The sequence below is a fragment of the Camponotus floridanus genome, unplaced genomic scaffold (genome assembly GCF_003227725.1).
Source record: "Camponotus floridanus strain SB8 unplaced genomic scaffold, Cflo_v7.5 scaffold45, whole genome shotgun sequence".
In the NCBI taxonomy this organism is placed as follows: Eukaryota; Metazoa; Arthropoda; class Insecta; order Hymenoptera; family Formicidae; genus Camponotus; species Camponotus floridanus.
The window spans coordinates 632,250-652,308 of record NW_020229603.1 but is presented as its reverse complement, the minus strand read 5'-3'; the positions used below and the strand labels follow the sequence as shown (position 1 = coordinate 652,308).

The 20,059-nt window shown below is 32.2% G+C and overlaps 1 protein-coding gene across 3 annotated transcripts in view; it reads right to left on the bottom strand.

The window, feature by feature from the left end:
• LOC105256745 (cAMP-specific 3',5'-cyclic phosphodiesterase) overlaps positions 1-20,059 on the bottom strand; it is a 316,988-nt gene that overhangs the window by 227,759 nt on the left and 69,170 nt on the right. Inside the window, exon 2 of one of the 3 annotated variants that reach the window (XM_020029220.2) lies at positions 11,805-12,029. The exons of 1 other annotated variant lie outside the window; for it this stretch is intronic. In XM_020029220.2, the coding sequence (XP_019884779.1) occupies positions 11,805-11,887 (83 nt within the window). In that variant the 5' untranslated portion in view covers positions 11,888-12,029. Of the gene's footprint in view, positions 1-11,804; positions 12,192-20,059 lie in introns of those variants that run through there. One more of the 3 variants, XM_020029212.2, reaches the window with a different exon arrangement.

Genomic DNA, 20,059 nt, shown 5'->3' with positions numbered 1-20,059 from the left:
GGACGTCCGAGTTAAATTGCGACGTTACGTTATCGTGAATTGTTAAACAATTATAGTTAGTCGATGCAGAGCATGTGACATTATAACTCGTACTTATATTCCACATTTATCGACAAATATATTTTCTTAATTCTTTGCTCAAATAATATACAGTTCTATACAATTAAAATTATTTAATAAATTGTATCAAATAATTAAAATCTTAAACATTAGACACAATATTTTAATCTATTATTCGAAATCTGTAGTTACTTTACTTTTCACGTCAAGAGATATTGAAACTTTCCTTCAAATTATTAGAGAAAGATATCCTATTTTTTCATTTTATAGAGAGTCCCATTTGGGATTTCGGACGTGACAGAAGATTTCATCGATTTTCTGAAGACGAAGCGGCAAAAGTTAATTAATTCATAAGTAGAAGACAAATAAAAGAGCACATCTTCCGAATTCCTAATTCATATATGCTTATTGTCATATATATATTTTATAAAAAAATTCATTAAAATTTATCAAACAGAAATTGTATTAATAAATAAATAAATATATATATATAAATTTTGTCGAGAGTAAGAGAAAAAGAAATTTTTAAACGACCACTTTTTAAAAATTCAATCCAATCATTTCTTAAATTTAATTGATTACATAAAATCTGAAGAATTCTCCAATCAAGATGCCAATATAAAAACGGTAAATCAAATTTTCAACTATGTGTTGACTTATTTCTGTTCCAGTGAAAAACGAGTAACGGTTATTCGAGTTTAACGAGTGATCGTTTCACCAATGAATAGTTATATAAGGATTATCTAAATAAACGATTGTAGATCTCCATATCTGCATCGAGAAATTTTTCAGAAGGTATCGAAAAACGCTTATACAAAGCAATTAAACGATTTTCATGCTAGTAATACATTTTTACATTGAAATGATTTTATTTCATACTAGCTATCAATAAAATGCACGAATCAGTTAACAGAGATATTTTTCCTAAATTGAGAATGTAATTGACTTATAGTGAATAATAAATAAAAAAGTTTTTGAAAAATTACACTTTAAGACAAAAAAGATCTTGATTTTTAAATTAATTTTACGATAATCACTTTGCAATGATTATTAAATTTAAAATTAACAAATTGTTTCATGTTAATATGTTTAAATATGAGTCAAGTAATGATTATTGCTCCAATTTTCTCTAAGAAAAGATGCATTTTTTACTAAATACTTTACTAAATACTTTGCGATGTCTAAAAAACCATATTATTATATCAAAATTCTCTCAACTATAAATAGAAACAAATAAAATGTACAAAGTAAAAAAAAACAACTTTTAACACTCATTAAACTGATTGAATGTGAGACAAGTTTATGAGAATGGAAACGTGAAAAAGTATCTGAAAGAATATCGCGATAGTTTGATCATTAAAAAAATTGTACGCCGATTTCAAGAAGCGGAAAACTCGTTAAGAAGTTGAAGATAAAGAGGTCGGTTCTCTCACCGCAGCCGACAGTATTCTGTCTAAGACAGAATTATTTGAATAATCGGATTCTACCTTTGTATATCTCTCATCCACTGCTGGAAACAAGACGAGAGAAAGTCTAGTACTTTTGGGAAAAAGACTCAACTACATTCAAAAGAGCAAAAGAATTTCTAGCTCTCGCGAATTGAAATGCCTCGATTTCCTACATTCATCGCTATATATTTTATATATTCTATGAAACATATAAGATATGTTTCACAGAATCAACACATAAGATATGTTTTTTCTTTAGCTGCAAATTCTATGGATTCAAAGATGATATTTATTATGCAATAAGAGCCATTTTTCATATATCAAGTATTTTGCAGCTCTTTGTGAATTTCAAATAAAATATATAGTAATCAAAATCGAATTTTGACAGAAGTTAATATTTTTTTAAATTTTTATTGAAGTGCTCTAAACACTTGTTATAGTTATTTTGACACGTAAATGACTATTTAATTATTAGTATTGTGTGAATTTTATATAATAAGAATAAACTTTTAACGCGGAAATTTATATATAGAATTTTATATATATATATATATATATATATATATATATATATATATATAGTATGTTCTTTGTATACTTTAAACTCTTCACAAGATTCTTCTCTTTTTCTAGTTTTATAGAATGGCAATACACATTTTTGGTACGTGATTCTCTGGGGAAATCAGAAAGGTTATCAAACTTGAATGGATATAAAAACGATTAAGAATTTAATGGTGATGCAATCAGAAATTTTTATTGAAAAAAAAACTAAATGTATACAAAAGCAGTATGCACAATAGAAAATATCATAAAACGATATAGCCAAAATCCTATAAAAATATTCGAATTATATTACCGATTATACATTCATTAATAATACATTTTTAATATATGTATTTAATATATGAATCATTTATTAATAGAATATTTTATACCTAGCATTATTAAAGAAGAGGGCAAATATATTAATCAAAATGCATTATGTAAAGTCAGGAAAACTTAGGATTATGAATCTGTGTCTAAAACTCGATTTACTGAAATTATTGAAGTCATTGGTACTTCGTGTGGCTAGGCAAGCATAATTCGCAGGTATATTCTCGGAATATTCACGCAGTTCAGTGAAGTTTCTGCGAACTGCTTAACGCAGTTTATGAAGTTCCTCGGGCAGTGAGCGTGCCAGGCGGCGATTAATCGCGAAAATCTTTCTTTAGATTGAAAAAGCACAGTCCCCCCCAAGTCCGGAATCAATTGAAACTTTCTGTTAATCGAACGAAATTATATTGGATCTTAAAAAGAGTTTTATTGAGTCAAAAATTCAATAGGAGGCTTTCACAAGTAAATAAAAGAATTTCGTATTCTCCGATCTGCAATTTCGATCGTGTCAAATTTTGCTTTTCCTTTAGCGTAAGATAAACTCGGCACACCGACGCTATTGATTTTGTGAAGGGCGCAGGGGAGGTCAGAGAAAGAGAGAGGTCAGAGAAAGAGAGGACAGAGAAAGAGAGAGACATAGAGAGTGCGTCAGAGAAAATCGAGAGTAGGTGAAGTCAACCCGTTATTCCGCTGGATTTTTGCCTGATAAAACCTGAGATATATAGTAATCTTTTCCGGATTTATTCAGGGTTATCCTTGAATGCTATTCTACGCCATTCTCGTAACATGGTAAAAATCGATATGTACTTTAGGCTAAAAAGGTTGATATATCGCGCAAACTTCGTATTATTCAACACAGATAAGTAATTTTCAACGTTAGGTAAAGGTCGCTATGTTGCTTTGGATCTTATGATATGTTATCGAACATTAAAATTTTTGCATCGTCATGTCAAATAGGCTGATGCAAAACTATTACGTTAATAGCTCTTTCTCTCTCTGTGTAAAAGTATTAAAATTATATAATAATAAGATTGACGACGTTAATCATCTCGGTTAACAAAAATTTTAAATTAGTTATTGATATGACAATTATTTTTCCTTATTACACTTTGTTACAAATGAGGAATTAATGTATTATACAGTATCATTCTTAGTAGAAAATAAAATAATTTGTACGCCCACATTTTTATTCTGTCTATAATATATAGCCTATAATATATTTCTAATTGTATTGTACATTTTATTTCGATTTTATTTCGGAACGTTTAATAATAGTTAGTTAAAATATACACTCAAAAGAACACTTTTAAATTATAAAAAAATTCGTCAGATTATGAAAGTGGATTAAGTTATTTAATACAGTTTTTAAGAGAAATTCAGAAAATTCTACAAATTAATAAAAAAATCTTGATTTAAAGCGAGTGATATAAAAACATTTTATCCTGGTAATCTATCGTTGGATAAAATAAGAATTAGAGATTGGGGCATTATAAAACTTTAATAATCCTCTATTTACTCATAAATCATTTCAAGCACGTTTCATCTTGGCAAGTTCACCCAGGCAAACTATCTTGAAAAGTTCCATTAAATACGAAAACTATCATACTTCTCAAATTAAGAGATAACGAAAGATACATTATATTTTTCATCATATCCCCCAGCAAGTTAATCCAAAAGTTATAAATTTTTTAATGAAAATTACAGCATTTTTTCTACCAAATCCTTTCGATGTGACTTAATAATGATGGTTTATTTTGATAAGATATTACTTATATATGAATATACTTATATATTAAAATATGTGTAAAATATTATAATATAAGTATTTCTACGATGATTTTATTTTTTACGATACTTTAAATAAATAAATAAGTCCGAATTGTATAAGAGTATTGCAAAAATATTTCGCTAAGTACTCGTAATAAATACGAAAAGTAATTCTCATTTTAATGAAGATATTGAAAATAATGCGATCTTAATTAATTTTTCATGTCAGTACTCAAAATTAATAGATATGCAGATATGTTCGTATTGATGATTGAGACTTTTAGAGGGATATCGAAAGCTGTAATCGCATACCATGTGACAAATCTTGTAAACGATTTGTGGCAATTCGCCGACAGAACCTGGCCGCGTTGGAACCTATCCAAAATTGATGGTGCATTTTCGAAAATGTGATGCGTGATTCGCGCGACGAACGAATGCTAGGCGTATCTCATTTATCAAATCGTGGGACATGATTTAATAAAGATAATGTATGTGTACGACGACGCAATAGCAAATAATTGGCCAGGTAACGCGTTAGAAATCGCATTAAATCCTTTAACACGTTTAATGAATATATTTTTAAAACATGATATTTAAAATAATGATTTTTCAAACATGAAAATAATCGTGAATATAAAAAAATTATTTCGCAACCACTTCGAGTAAAATTGGTAATCATATAATAAAATTTGTAAAAATAATATAAAATTGTACAAACAGATGTATATTTTATAATTGCAAATATATAAAATTTTGCAATTACAATCATATGTTTTATTACGTTGGTAGGTTATTTTTTTGGAAGATGCAATGACAAACGAATTAACTTACATTTTGATGAGCAGATTAAATTCGCAGTATACTCAAATATTTCGAGGATATCATTAAGTCTTGGATGATTCAAAAGAAATAGAGAGAGACATATAGAGATATATAGAGATTATATAGAGAAAAAAGATATATTTAAAAAAATTTGCTGGAGCATATTACTGTATTAAAAAAAATGCAACAATAACAGAAAACGTCCTCTCGTTGAATCAAAGAGTTCTTCGATCAAATCACATTGGAAGAAGAAAAATTTACAATGAAAGAAATGAATTCTTCTCGAAGAGAAATAATGAAAGAGAATAATGGAATATTAAAAACGGCTGCATCAGAATCCTATTCTAAAGGAGTCAATGACATCAAGAGAGAAGATAAATCAGTTTGGGAACATAAAGAAGACACTATTACAGAAATAACCTCAGTCAATCAGCTCGATGAGATGCATTTGCCTCGGGACGACTGCGAAGAATCAAAACGCGAGATTAAAAATCCGGGAAAAATGGACAACGTGTCAATGACCGGCAAACGTGTACATCAACCTTTCTGCGACATAATCGACAAACGGGAGCAACGTAGAGAGGAATTGGAAAAAATAGAAGGAGATCTGCGAAAACGCTTGGACATGCTAGAATGTTCAATGCCGGCGGTAATGGTGTGGAATATCTTGAAGATGTCGCAAGGTGCACCTGCCTGTAGTATGGGGCGCATTTTGGAGAAGCAATTTAAAGACGCGAGAGAAGTCTCTTGTCGTAGCACGCCAAGCTGCCATTATGATTGCAGAGTGCGAGAGATTGAGGCTGAAAGAAAATTGGCGTTAAAAAAGACGGAGGAGGCGCGAGCTCTTTGGTTGGAAAAACTTGCGACATTAGAGAAAAGAAAAAGTAAACTCGAAGAAGCTAGGAGGATTCAGGAAGAACAAAAAGACGCGATGGAACGTTTGAACGAAGAAGCTCAAGCACTGCGACAAGCGATGGAGAAGAGGACGATGGAAACGGACGAATCGTGTCAATACGGCGAGTGCGGCGACATACAATGTAAGAAGAAATTGCTCGGCAAAATCTCCAGTGTGACATCAATCGAATCCGGAGATATCCAGTGCTTGGAGAAGCTGCAGTATTTGGCGGAAGAAGAAGTGATTATAAAACGAGGCATCGCCGAGCTGGAACGCCGCGAAGAAGCTTACATGAGGACGCTTCAGCAGGCCGACGAGATCTGGTCGAAGATGGAAGGTGACACGATCAGCACGACGAAAGCGTTGCAAGAGCAACTAGATATGAAGACCGCGGCAAATCAGCAGCTAGCGGATCGCGTGTGCGAGCTGGAAGACGCGCTGGAAAAGTGCCGGGTGAGAATGATCGCGTGTAGAACGGAACTCGAGAAGTTTCTGAGTATCGAGAAAATCGAGGCTACAATAGGTCGCGATGATGATTTCGCGGAGGTGACGGATAAAGCAGTCATGGTAAGAGCTAAAATCGTGCACCGGCCTATCGGCAGAGTAGACGACGTAGCCACAGTAGAGGACGGTGAAGTGCTGGCGAGAGTCGAAGTTGTGGATGAGAAAGAATTGGCAAAAGTCGAAGTTGTGGAAGAGGAGACGTTGGCGAGGGTCGTCTCAGTCGATGCCGATGCGGAAGTTGCTCTCGTTGGAGATGATAAATATGTCTCGGTTAAACCCGACTTGGCTGATCTCGCTGTTGATCGTCCGGTCGATCTTATACGAATCGAGGACGCGGAAAGCATAGTTCGACCGGAAGATTTCATTTACGAGCAACAGAAAGTCAAAAAAATTCAGGAATATTTAACCAAGTTAGGTTCGTTAGAGGAATTGTATAAAGAGGGTGAGCCATGCGCACCTGATTTCGTGTGCAACGATGTGGTATCCTCGCCTACTGGTATGACAGACGAGGAATTGATTGCATTGGGTATAGATCCTTCGAAGAAACCTGATGAAAAATTAATCGCGCATGAGGAGGAACGTGAGAGGCAATTTCGAGAAGAATTAGTAAAAGAAGCGAAAGATGTCGTCGATGATATCGAGGAGAAAGAAAAAAAAGCGGATGAAATTTTTGACGTCGAAATCGAGCCAAGACCTGTCATTAAAGTAAAAGAACAGATTGCAGAGGACGTGCCCTTTAGAGAAATCATAACGCGTCAGGTGATTCAAGAAGAAGTTGCGGATGATAAACCGGTAATAATGCCGAATGACGTCAGAGTATTGGAAGTCACAAAGATTGAAACCGACCAGACCATTGTCGTACAACGGGATACGATTCTATTGTGGATCGATATGATCGATACAATTCGCACGTCAGCAGCGGTATATAATTTCTACTATAATTGAAATAAAGAAATATTGCAATTATATAAATATACAGAAATTGTGCATTAATATTCAGCTAATATTAATCTTATTATTTTAAAAACTTTCTTTATCTTAAATGTTAAAATTAATGATATTTCTGTTTTTCACATTTAGAAACATCCTGATTGCTATATAGTGAAGAAAAATGCTGACATTTTAATCGAACAGGTCGGCGCGTATGTCGGGGTAAGAGATCAGGGTAATGTGTGCAATTCATAATTCATAATGTAAATAATAATAATGTAAATAAATATGTCTGTGATATAAAAATGACATATAAAAACGTCAATATATAAAAACACAATAAAAATTTTAATATATTAATAATCAAAAATTATAAAAATTTAAAAGAATATATTAATTACAGTCTTTAAGCTATAAACAATTTTCATTATAAATTATATGTATTTCACCAGATAAAACCTAAAAAAATCGAAGAGGAATATATAATAAGCAAAGAAGTTAAGCAAGAGAAAGTGACTGAGGAAATAAAAAACGGAGTAATAATTGAAACTAAATTACAAGATGAATTAATAGTACCGAAAAAGATGGAACTAACAAAAAATGAATCAATACCGTCAATACCATCCCCTCGTCCTGAAGAAATATCAGAAGTAAAAGCTCCAATGGAACCAGTAGCTGAATTACTGCCTACTCCTACGAAAGAAGAAATATCAGTTGGCATGGAATCTCCTACGGCAGTTTCAATAGAAAATTCTTTTCAATCTCCTACAATTCCCGTCAAGGAAGATTTGAAAAGCGTCACGGTCCCGACAACTGAACCTATGCCACATAAAATAGAGATAAAAAAAATAGAAATTGAAGAAAAGACACAAGTCGAGGAAATCGTACACGATGCAAAAGAGGCTGAAATATCTCGAGTTAAAGAAATTGCAGCATTCGAAGATTTGACAGATAAAGAATTAGCAATTGAAACGGTAATAGATGATAAAATAATAAATTCTACGGATAAAGAAGAGACATTGATTATTCAGAAAATAGAAAAAGAAGAAAAAGAAATCATATCCGAGCATGTAAAAATAGATGAAATAGATGAAAAGAAAATACAAGATGTACCAATAAAAGAAGCAATAATAGAAGAAGAGGAAGCAGTAATAGAAAAAATAAGAGAAGATAAAAAGTTACCAGTATCAGAAGAAATTGATGAAAGTATACGTGTAGAAGACGTGGTAGAAAAGAAAATTCCGCAAGTTGACGAAATAAAAATGGCAGACTTGGAAGAAACGCAAAATGCGAGATTTATAGAAGAAAAAATTCCAGAAGTTTCGCCTGTTGTAAAAATGATAGATGAAATAGAGCAAGATGTAGAGGAAATATTACCGACAGTAGTTGTGGAAGAAATAACAAAAATTATGCCAGAGATAGTTTCACCAACCGCGGATTTAATCGAAATAGAAAAAGTCGAACCTAGCGCAATCATGGACGTTGAAGAACCGATTCCAGACATAATAAGAGAAGAAATTACTGTTGAAGAATTTCTACCAAGTGTAAATGCAAAAGAAGAATTATTAATTGTAAACGCAATAACGGAAGATAAAATCGAGATCGAAGAACCATTAATAACAGATATAATACATAAAGAAATTGAAATTGAAGAAGTACCAACGATTATGGATATGATAAAAGAAATAAAAGAAGAAAAAGATGCGGAAATAATAACAGAAAAAAAGATTGAAATACCACCAGTAACAGAACGAATAATAGAGAAAGAAATAGAAGAGCTGGAGAAGCTCAAAACGACAGAACAACCTGTGCCCGAGGCAGAAATTAAAATAAAAAAAGACGAGGAAATTAGAGAAATGCCGGAACAAGTTACACCGCCTATCGAATTATCCGAAGAAAGAGAAAAAGAAGAAATAGCATTAGTAGAGAAAGAGGAAATACTGGCGAAAATTGCATTACTCGCGAAACTAGTGATAAAAGATGAAAAGGAAAAAGAACCAGTAGAAGAAAAAATGCCAGAATTCGTCGAAGCGGAATTAAAAATTCCCCCTGTTGAAGTAAAACCGGCCGAAATAGAGGTGCCAATAATACCAATCGGTCCTCAATTATTGACGCAGCCATATCTGATTATAGCGAAAATTAAAGAAAAAGAACTATTGCAGATTGCACCCGCGATGAAATTGCCATGTGCAGAATGTTGTTTGGTTAGTAAAAAAAATCTATATAAAATCTATATAATATTCTTTCGATAAATTCCATAAATTAATCTCTCTATCTGCACGCGAGACACGACAATAATATCATTCCCGATACATTCGCTAGCTTTCTATCTTGTTCTGAGACATCTTGTGTTTTAATAACGGCTGACCAATATTTTGAATATTTCTCCTCCACTTGCAGCAATCACCACCAGCCGAGACCGCGAAACCAGTCGAGATTATGCAAACCAACGTCGCTCAAACCGAGGTCATGAAAACCAACATCATACAAACCGAAATCGTAGAAATAACCACGCAAACAGTTTCGACCGCTGAACCGTCCCGTACGCCCCCGATACGTGTTATTAGTGAATATTTAAAACCAGCCGAGTTAAAAGCACCGAGCACCGAAATCGCCGGCGATCCTGAAATAACCGGCCGAAAAATGCTCTGGCACAAACGCTTAAAGGACCAATCGACCGTCACGACCGCCAGCGCCGGATCACAGACGGATAAAACGAGCCACGTTAGCCACGACCGAGTTGTAAGGGATGAAAGAGAACGCGCGAGAGTGACCACAGATGAACTTTTACGATCTATAAAGATCGCTGCCGGATTAGCGCGACCGGACGCAGAACGCGAGATTAGAACGATTAATTATGGCGGGAGGTCCGACGAAGTAGGAAAGATGGCCTGCAACTGTTGCCAGTGCGATAAAATCTCGATGCCGCCATCGACGAGACCTAGATTGAAGGTTCGACCGCAGATTGATGCGAAAACTGCAACGCCTCCGGCAGTAGCTGCGTTCAAGCGTATTCCACCTAAAATCGATCGCCCAATATTATACGATAGATTGTGCCTCGATTGTAAAGCGAAAATTCAAGGCAGGATGTCGAACGAAAAGTATATCGAAAAGATTTTTCGCGATCAGGGAAGTTGTGATTGCGCGTCGTCAACCGATAAATCGTGTCGCGCGGCTCCTCGAAAAAGAGAAATCGAAAAAAAAGATCAAGCCTGCTTGGCTAAAATGCCGAAGCGAAAGACTAACTTAACAACGGAACAAAAAAGAAGGGATGATTTGCAAGCAATTTTAGAGGATCCAGAAAAATTTGATGTAGAACCACTATCTCCAAGTTGCATTTGCTACAAGTTAGGGAAACCTAGCGGAAAACCGACTAGAAAAGGGAACTGTTATTGCCCGGATTAAAAATCTCATGATTTTTATCATTCTATTATATAATATATATTATTCTATTATATATTTTTATACTCAACATAAATCACATAATAAAGTATATGATTCATGCGATAAAAAAGGGTGAGAGAGTAAATATCTTAATATATTTACTGCTAATAATTTTATCCAATTAACGATACAATATTAAAATGATGAATTGTAGAAAAAAATTTATCACAAATTATGGAATGAGCAATATACTATTAAATATTATTATTGCTATTTAATAGCCATAATGTGCTCTACTTATTGTTAATATTATAATATTATAATATTATATATATAATATATTATTATATATATAATGTATTATTTATATATATATATATATATATATATATATATAATATTATAATATTAACTCTTATAATGTTAACAGGGATGAAAAAAATTGAAAAAGTGATTAACAGCGGAATCATCAGAAAAAAGTGAAAAAATGTTTCATAGAATTTAATCCGAGTTTGTTAATAACTTCTCTCATATTAGATTTCTGATTAAAATAACGTTAATAAAAAGAAGAGATAAAGAGAAGAGATAAAGAAGAGATTAAATCCTCGATTATATAATTCTTACAGTGCTATACCCGTAATTCCATTATATGAACAAATGCTGTTTCAATGCTTATAATTTATTTGTTGCATTGCTGTATAGCAACACACGCACAATAAAATCAAATATACATACTTTTCAAATATGTACATATACATCGTACGTAATGTATTAATTAATTTCAATTTAAAGAAAGCATTTAGTTTGCAAAATAATTTTTTAATCTGTATATAAGATGTAATTAAAATTTTTCCATGTAATTCAATCATACTCTTAAACAAATTAAGTGTAATTATACATAAAAAAAAGCGACATTTCTGTAGTACATATTTTTCGGACGATTTTTATTAATAGACGCAAGCCAAATGACGCAGAGATTTAAAAAGATGTTTTAAAAACACCTGAAAATAATACACCTCTCGGATATCCTTTGACATCCTTCAGGCATATGTTCGCTATCTGGCGAGACCTGGTCGGTGTTTCGTCGGAATAAAAATTGAATTAAAAATTGTAGCACTCACCGTACGTTGGCCAAGGTGTGCCTGCGGGAACGCAGGTTGTGATAACCACGTAGTTCGCCGATGCTACCCTGCTCGGCCTGCATCCTAGCTTGTGCCGTCGCAGCGGCAGTAGCGATCACGTGGTGCTGGTGCCCGCCCGGGGCGCCCGCCGTCGTGACGCTCCTGCGGGAACGCCAGCCACTCCTGCTGCCGCTCTGTGTGGGCGACTTTTTAGGTTGATAAGTTCTGAAAATGGCGTTGAAAACATACGCTGGCATACCAACGTATTTACCGACGCGGGCGGTGCAACGGACCGTGTATCTATACGCGGTCTAGTTTTAAAAATCTATCTAAAATTACTTTATTTGAGTATGTGACGTCTAAACTGTGAAATTGCGAATAAGATTATTATTATTATTATTTTTTTTTTTTTTTACGAATGCACTTTGATTTTCGAACTATAACAATTCGAACTATAACTATGACAATCTGTTGTTGCGTTAGAAAAATCTCACGCTTATATATATATATTTTATTTTTTTCATTCCACACTTTCATTTGCCTTTTTTCCATGCTGAAAGATTCACGAGAAATATTCGATATTTATATAAAAAAGATATTGTCTGTGAAGTTATCAAAAAATAACATCTGATAGAATTGTGTGACGTTCTGTATAAATGTGTGTACATAATTTATAATATTTATAATAAAGAATTTTTAACAATTTTATCAAATTATCTCAGCCATAAATAATCATAAATCACGTTTTAATCTCGTCGCTTACATCTGTCATGCCCATATTACGAAATTAATGCATTAATAGATCGATCTTTCGGGCACTTTGTCTTTAAACGATCTTTTTTTAATTGATTACGACAATTAATTAACTTCATCGTATTAAACTGTATAGGTGCCTGGATCAATATCTCATATTATAAACCGCTGATTACAATTTAATCATTATCTATCTCATTTATCTCACAAAATAATATACAGAATATAGGTCTCAGAACGCCAACGCTTTTAATCTGCTCTCGGAGGTTATTTTAATCATATAATTTTCAAGTAGGTTACATGTAACATATACATGTAATATATACAAAATATGTGACGTAATATTTGCTCAATCGTTATACAAGATCTCTATCTTAGTTCCGGTGACCAAATGTATATATGTACTTAGGAAATGAGACACGACAAGAATAGCTTACACTGCTAAACCCAAGACCTCTCGAGAGATTGCAGGATTGCTGAGGAAATCTTTCTTTGCTTTTTTGGTATCTTTCTTTATTTGCGTTTGTATCATTATTTATAATATGATGGCTGAAAGAAGAGCGAAGAAAACGATTTAGCCTCGAAGTCTCATGGAACCCCATCGGACAACAAGTTGTAAGAAATTTTCAAAAAAAAAAAGAGAACATGAATATAATCAATTGTGCTCTGCATCTATTATAGATAATTTAATCAAAATAACATGTTAGAAGAAAAGGAAATATTTCGATTAGGTGATTTAAAATGATAAAAATATCGTAGTATTATTATCGTAAAACGGAAATAGATGTGAAACAAATGAGCTAGTGATAGAACCAGTGTGATTTGTAAATACTGGCGTATCGCCCAGCGACGTCGTTGACTACGAGATAGATGCTAATTATCTCTCACGAGTCAAGGTCTATCATAAATTAGACATTACATAGCGGAAACATTTATAATGAGTTATTAGTTGGCAAAGTTTCAATTCGATAATTTTGCATTTATAACGCGATGAAAATCGCTCAAGATTGCGGGTGAGAAAAAATCCCGTATAATTTATAGAAGCGTAATAATAACGCGTAATTGAGAATAATTATTTAATAAGAAATTTGACGCATGAAATTCCGAACTTTTATTATAACAAATAATACTAAAGGACACGTCGTTACATGTCGCAAAAATATAAACGCATCGTGCTAATCAACAATGACTGCGTCAATGCGAGTAATAATTCGGGCAAATCATCAATTCATTATAAGTGTCATTCTATTTACGCTTACTTGTGAATAATCATATCAGCGGGAATTAATCTGCGCGGCATTAAATCAATCCGTTGCAAAGCTTTCCGAACATTAGCATTCATACGTTACTCCCGCCGCTTCTCGTTCACGTATGCGTTCACGCGTAAAGGCTTATGTCCTACGTCGGCAAATCCTGAGTTATTGTCGACGAGGCAGCTAGTCAGCTCTATGACACACCCCCATTGCGTCAATCCCGGATGATGTTCCCTGAACGCGCGCGTAGGGCTTTCCACCGTTGAGCATACTGTTTAGACATGCGAATTCGACATATTTGTCAAAGTAATAGGCATATATGCGTCCATGAGCACGTCAACGTAATTCGAGAAGATAACAGGTACATATATTTTTGTCATCGCCATTCGAATCGATTTTATTTTCTGCTTCCTATTGTGGTCGATCGCAATTTTAACGCGCGAAACATCAACAGGTTGCCTTGTGTCATAGAATAAGTCAGCGTACGATCGATATGTGTCGAGGCACGCGCACGAATTTCTGATTTATTTCCGATTGACTGTAACATGTGAGCCAATCGAGAGAGAGAGAGAGAGAGAGAGATAGGAGGAAAGGAAAGGGGCGAGAGAGGGCGAGAGAGAGAGAGAAATTTGAAATCTAGTCATCCTGATATAATACCGAAATCTCTCGTCGACTGCACCATGCTGCGTTATATAGCGGATCTTTGCATATGCACATATGTGCCGGCATACAAAGAGAGCTCGTACGTACATACCTATATAGGCGGCTAATACGCGAAACTGAAATCTCGAATAACGTCGAAGGAAATAGTCACTTTGTACTCGCTCTCCACCTGCCATATCTATCGATATAGTCGCACCGATGACTAAAATTCGGCCTCAATTCGACCTCGAATCACACGTGCTACTGCACTAAACGCGATGGAGATGTATCTCCTCCGCCTGATCCGCTTCTTTACAGAGATATGCTTCTCGCATGTTCTAATTATACGAGATTCGCCTCGGAATTAGCTTAGATGGTCCATTTCGCGGCGAACAGGATACAACCATTATGGCATTATAATTCAAATCTCGCTATCTGACAACGAATCTCGCTCCACATTATTAGGTCGAAAATAGACAACATTATGAATACGTATGAAATATAAAAACACTCAGGCGAACGAGATTGTGCTTAAAATAATTTATCCATTATTCGATTTTATAAAAATCAATAAAATACTTCAAATAAATTAATATTGGGATCTTACGTGTGCAATTTCACAAAAAAAGGAAAAGAAAAGTAATCAGGGCAATCGAATATGTATCTCAACGAGTTTTCTTGGATATTCATATATTCGCTAACATGACCAAACCAATTGTAACGATCGATATTTAAAAATGTACCGTATTAATTTTGCAATGACAAAGAAGAAGAGAGGCAGAATAACTTTTGACTTTAAAATAATCATTGAATTCTCTTAAAAACGATAGTTAACGATGTTAACGAAAATTTCAAATAAATTTAATACGAATATTCAACAAAAGAATGTAGTTGCTCAATAAATATTATTTATAATAAATACTGTATGTATTATTTATGTAATACACAAATAATATTTAACATTTGCAACTATTCATTCAAATTAAAATATTTATTTTATGTTTTAATTAATATTATTAATGAGTAAAATGATTTCTTTCTATCTTTAATCTTAATTGTTTATTTATTATTTTTTATTCTTAAATATACGAAATTAGTGTATATATATGTATATATGTATGAGTAAAATAAAACTATATATTCGTTATATTCGTTAAAAAAACATTACAATATAAAAATCATTCACTTGTTATATTTTACGTAATTATATGATTAATGTAAGTACAATAAATGATATGCTTGAAAAATGTTTTATTAAAAGCAAATAAATTAATTATGTAAATTTGTAGTCACTCGTAATTGATATATGTATAATTATTTGAATAATTATTATTTATTTTGATTTAGTGTAAATTTACATATAATTTATTGTTATTTACATTTTATTTTAATAATAAAATTTTTTGTTTTGTGCGTACTGAAGAGAACATATATATATATATATATATATATATATATATATATATATATAAACATGATGAATATTATAAAATATTTTAATTCGTTTCTATAATAAATATTTTCAGTTTACTACATTAAATTAAAATAATATTTAATTTAAAATAGTATGTAAGTATTTTGATGATATAATATTGATTTAAAATATTATTTATTTAAATACTTACACACATACTTACACACATATTAACACACTTTGTCATTGCATATCAAATATATTATTTTAGTTAAATCTTTTTAAATTTTTAATTGATGAAATTAAAATATTTATTTATTATTATCTTTAATTATTCATCTTCTCCAGTATTGTAAAATAGCACGAATAAAATTAAATCTAAATTCATTGATATTGTAAAATGAAATTGAAAACATACACAATAGTTTGAAAAAACATAACTTTATCTTTATATTTAAAAAATCTTTGATAATCGAATTTAAAATATCCAATTTAATTTAATTTTGAAAAGGAAGTGCAATATCTGTTATTTCTGCCTTATTCTATACTGGATTATCTTGAGTATATATACGAGCTTACATTGTAAGGCAAACGTTTTATAAGTATTCTCTGTGTTAATTACATCAGTCGCTTTAGCTTTCTTGAGACAAGTTAATTATTGATTCAATCATGTTGTCTTAAGTAATCTGAGGAAACTTGCTTGCAGCTTTAAATTTACACTCATACTCTAATCATTTTCATCTTCGTAATAATATCGTAGTAAGAGAATATTATAGTCTATAAATTTTCATAAATAACATATATGCAAAATGTCGAAAATTATTAATAATCAACATAAACTATTGATAATGAAAATATTTCTTAAACTAGCTAAACACATATCAATGTCATAGAATATATATAAACTAGAACATAGAATATATATATATATAACTGTGTGCTTATCAATCATTTTACATTTAAATTAGCTAATTGCCTGATAATTCGCGTGTGCACTTAGATGCTTAATAGCAATCGCCATTAACGTAAAACCGATGGATACTCATCATTAGTGTTAGATCGTTATGAACTGTGCAGAGGAAAACCGCAATCAGTGCTAGACAAGCAATATCAGGTCAATCGTTTTCTGAACGAATAGATAGACATACATCTGCGATTCAAAAGCATAGAATGAATAATTTTTAGCCTCTATATAAAAAAATACATTAATATCTACAATATAAATCTTTAGACTCGAAAAATAATAAATTTTTCACACAAGATTAATTCAAACGTTGAAAAATTTAAAAACAAAAAATAAAAATTTTTATGCAAGAAAAATATAATGTTTATTTAAAATTGGTCTAGAAAATGTGACACCCATCTAAATATACAATAATTAGCGCAATAATAATCTTGTCTGAATAAAATCTGACATTAAGCAAACAATCATAAGATCAGATAAAATTAACGCGATACTTTTCGCGTCTCATATATCACGTTATCGAATAGACACTTAACTACTGATTTTTTCAGGTAATCATGTATCATGCATTTTACGCAATTATCGGAGGGGATATCCCGCAAGTGCTAACGTCTAACGGCAAGCTTTGAAGCTTCGCACTCTCGATACATGTTCCTCTTAGCCTGCATTGCCTGCCATCCTCGTAATTCCATTTAGTTTGTAACGTCCACTCGAGGAAATTTCGGGCACGGTCTCGATGTTTCCTGCGGCTGATTGGATAGTCATGAAGCATATATCATCCCGATATGAAGTTATTGACCGCCTTTCACGCAAACATGCTTTTCCGATATTCTTTCGTTATTTTATGAAATCACTATTATTTTTTTTATTTATTCAAAGAGTAAACTTAAATTTCTCTTAAAAAATATCGGTCACAATCACAATATATAAAGAAATTTTGACTAATTTTTATATACTTAATACTTAATTAATGATATCGCCACATAGTCAAATAAAACACATATATTTCTGATTTAATGTTCTTTCATATTTCTTGTCAAAGAAACATCTAGTAAGAAGAATATCTTAATAAATCGCTTCAAACTAATAATCTGCTATGAAAGATTTTGAATAAAATGTTATAAATAGTTGTTATAAATGTGATACATGTATAATATAATATAATCATGCACTTTCGTATAAAGCAAAAAATGATTATATATTTTTCTCTTTCTTCACCGCGCGTCAGATGTCTCTATCATATTGTTAACGTATCCAATATTAATTCACATGAATTCCGATGAATACTTGTGTATCACATTTTGATTTATTCAACGCACTTGTACAAAAGTCAATAACTCACAATATTCAATGAGAGCAAATCAATAAAGTCTCATTATCTCAAAATATCCACTCGCTTTTCCCTTCATTTCCATTACACTAAATCTTGCATTAATATGATACATTAATTTCTGTGTCAATTACTAATCTTCAATGTAGATTATTTCATACACTAAATAACAGAATGTCACGAAATGCAAATATTGTTTTCCTCTCGTGTTTCAAATCTTTTTTTCTCCTAATTTTTAAATAAATTATTTTTGAGAATTTTCTCTAAATATTCTTTTGTATTTTTATTCGTAAAACGTATCAAGAGAATTTATCCAAAAGATTGAAAAACTTTAATTTTTCGCAATATTTTTCACAAATTTTTTCACACCGGTAAAGTATTTCAATATAAAGTATAATCTAATTTAAAAGTCTACCATCGTCCTTTCTATTCTCACAATTTTTTTCATAAAGAATTCAGAAACTGCTTCTCATCCGCTTTCTTCGATTTTCATTTTCAAACCATATTTACATGCATTTACACGCGCATGACTGAGAGAGCTAAAAATATGTTCATTGTCAAAGAGCTTTTAGAAAGGAAAGCTCGAGGACGTCTCTGCGAGAGATGGGGACGCGACAAGCGATGAGAGGAAATAGTCCGAAAGTTGAATATAAAAGGTCGACGAGCGGTCGCCCGTTCAAGTCTCAGTGTCTGTCCACGGGCAATTACGTCAAGAACGCAAAGCAATCAATGCGAACTAGTTGTAACATTTAATCGGATATAGAGTATGAATAGCCGATCGGTACAGATTAAATTTTCCCATCCTCGAGATGATCTTTCGCCGACTATCGAAGATCTTCGCGTGCCATTCTCTGCAAGCACAATAGCCGCGCTAACCATGCTAAATCAATTGAACCAAGTGCATCAATCGATACATGGATACACATATTACAGAACATTTCATTATTAGCAATAGAAGATCGGAGATCTTTAATTAGATATCTGATAAAGAATTTCGACAGATTTCGTTTAATGAAAAAAATAAAAATAAATGTAAACAATATGAAAGTAAAGCTAGTGAAGTAAAGCTAATGCTTAAAAATAAATTATCATTGGCGTTCTGAATTACCTAATATGTGAAAAGATATTTTTTTCAAATACAATTATATTGTATTACATTCATGCTGCCACGAAAATAGATTTATCCCGTCGTAATTGTATTTATTTATTGGCGCACATAATTGCTTTCGTAACGCGTTAATAAGATTTATCTCGTCGTAATTATATTGATTTATTGGCGCACATAATTGCTTTCGTAACGTTAATAAGTTTTTCTTTTTTTTCACAAACATTTTCAGAGATTGACACTAACTTTTATAACAATAATGTATCGTTAAATTGAGTGAACAGAGCATAAACTCGACGAGTAAACGTGATTCCTCGACGTCGATATATGAAATGGGCGTAAGTTTGATTGCACATGTGCAATGCTAAAATATAGCGCATAATATTGAGAAATGTGTCAGTTTGTGGCAAAGTGAAACTATAACGTGTTTGCATGACCCAGGCGAGAAAGTTTGTTCTTCAACTAGTGTAAATTTTCGCAACAACAGATGTCTTAGTCTATTCGTAGAAATATCTAGTGCTTGAGTAATGTAAAAAAGTGACGCTTAAATAAAGAGATCTTGTTTGTATGCGAACAATTTGTAGTTAATTGTAAATAGATACCGCAAAAGTTTTCCCCTAGAATTATCCATGCTTAAATGCGCAAACAAATTTAATCGCGGAAAATTACAAGATGAATATGTTACATTGAGGGCGTGAAACACTTAACAATATTAATATGTAACATAATTATAATAATGAAAATTATACGAATAATAATTATACGAACCGCGAACAATTAATTGCAATCATAGA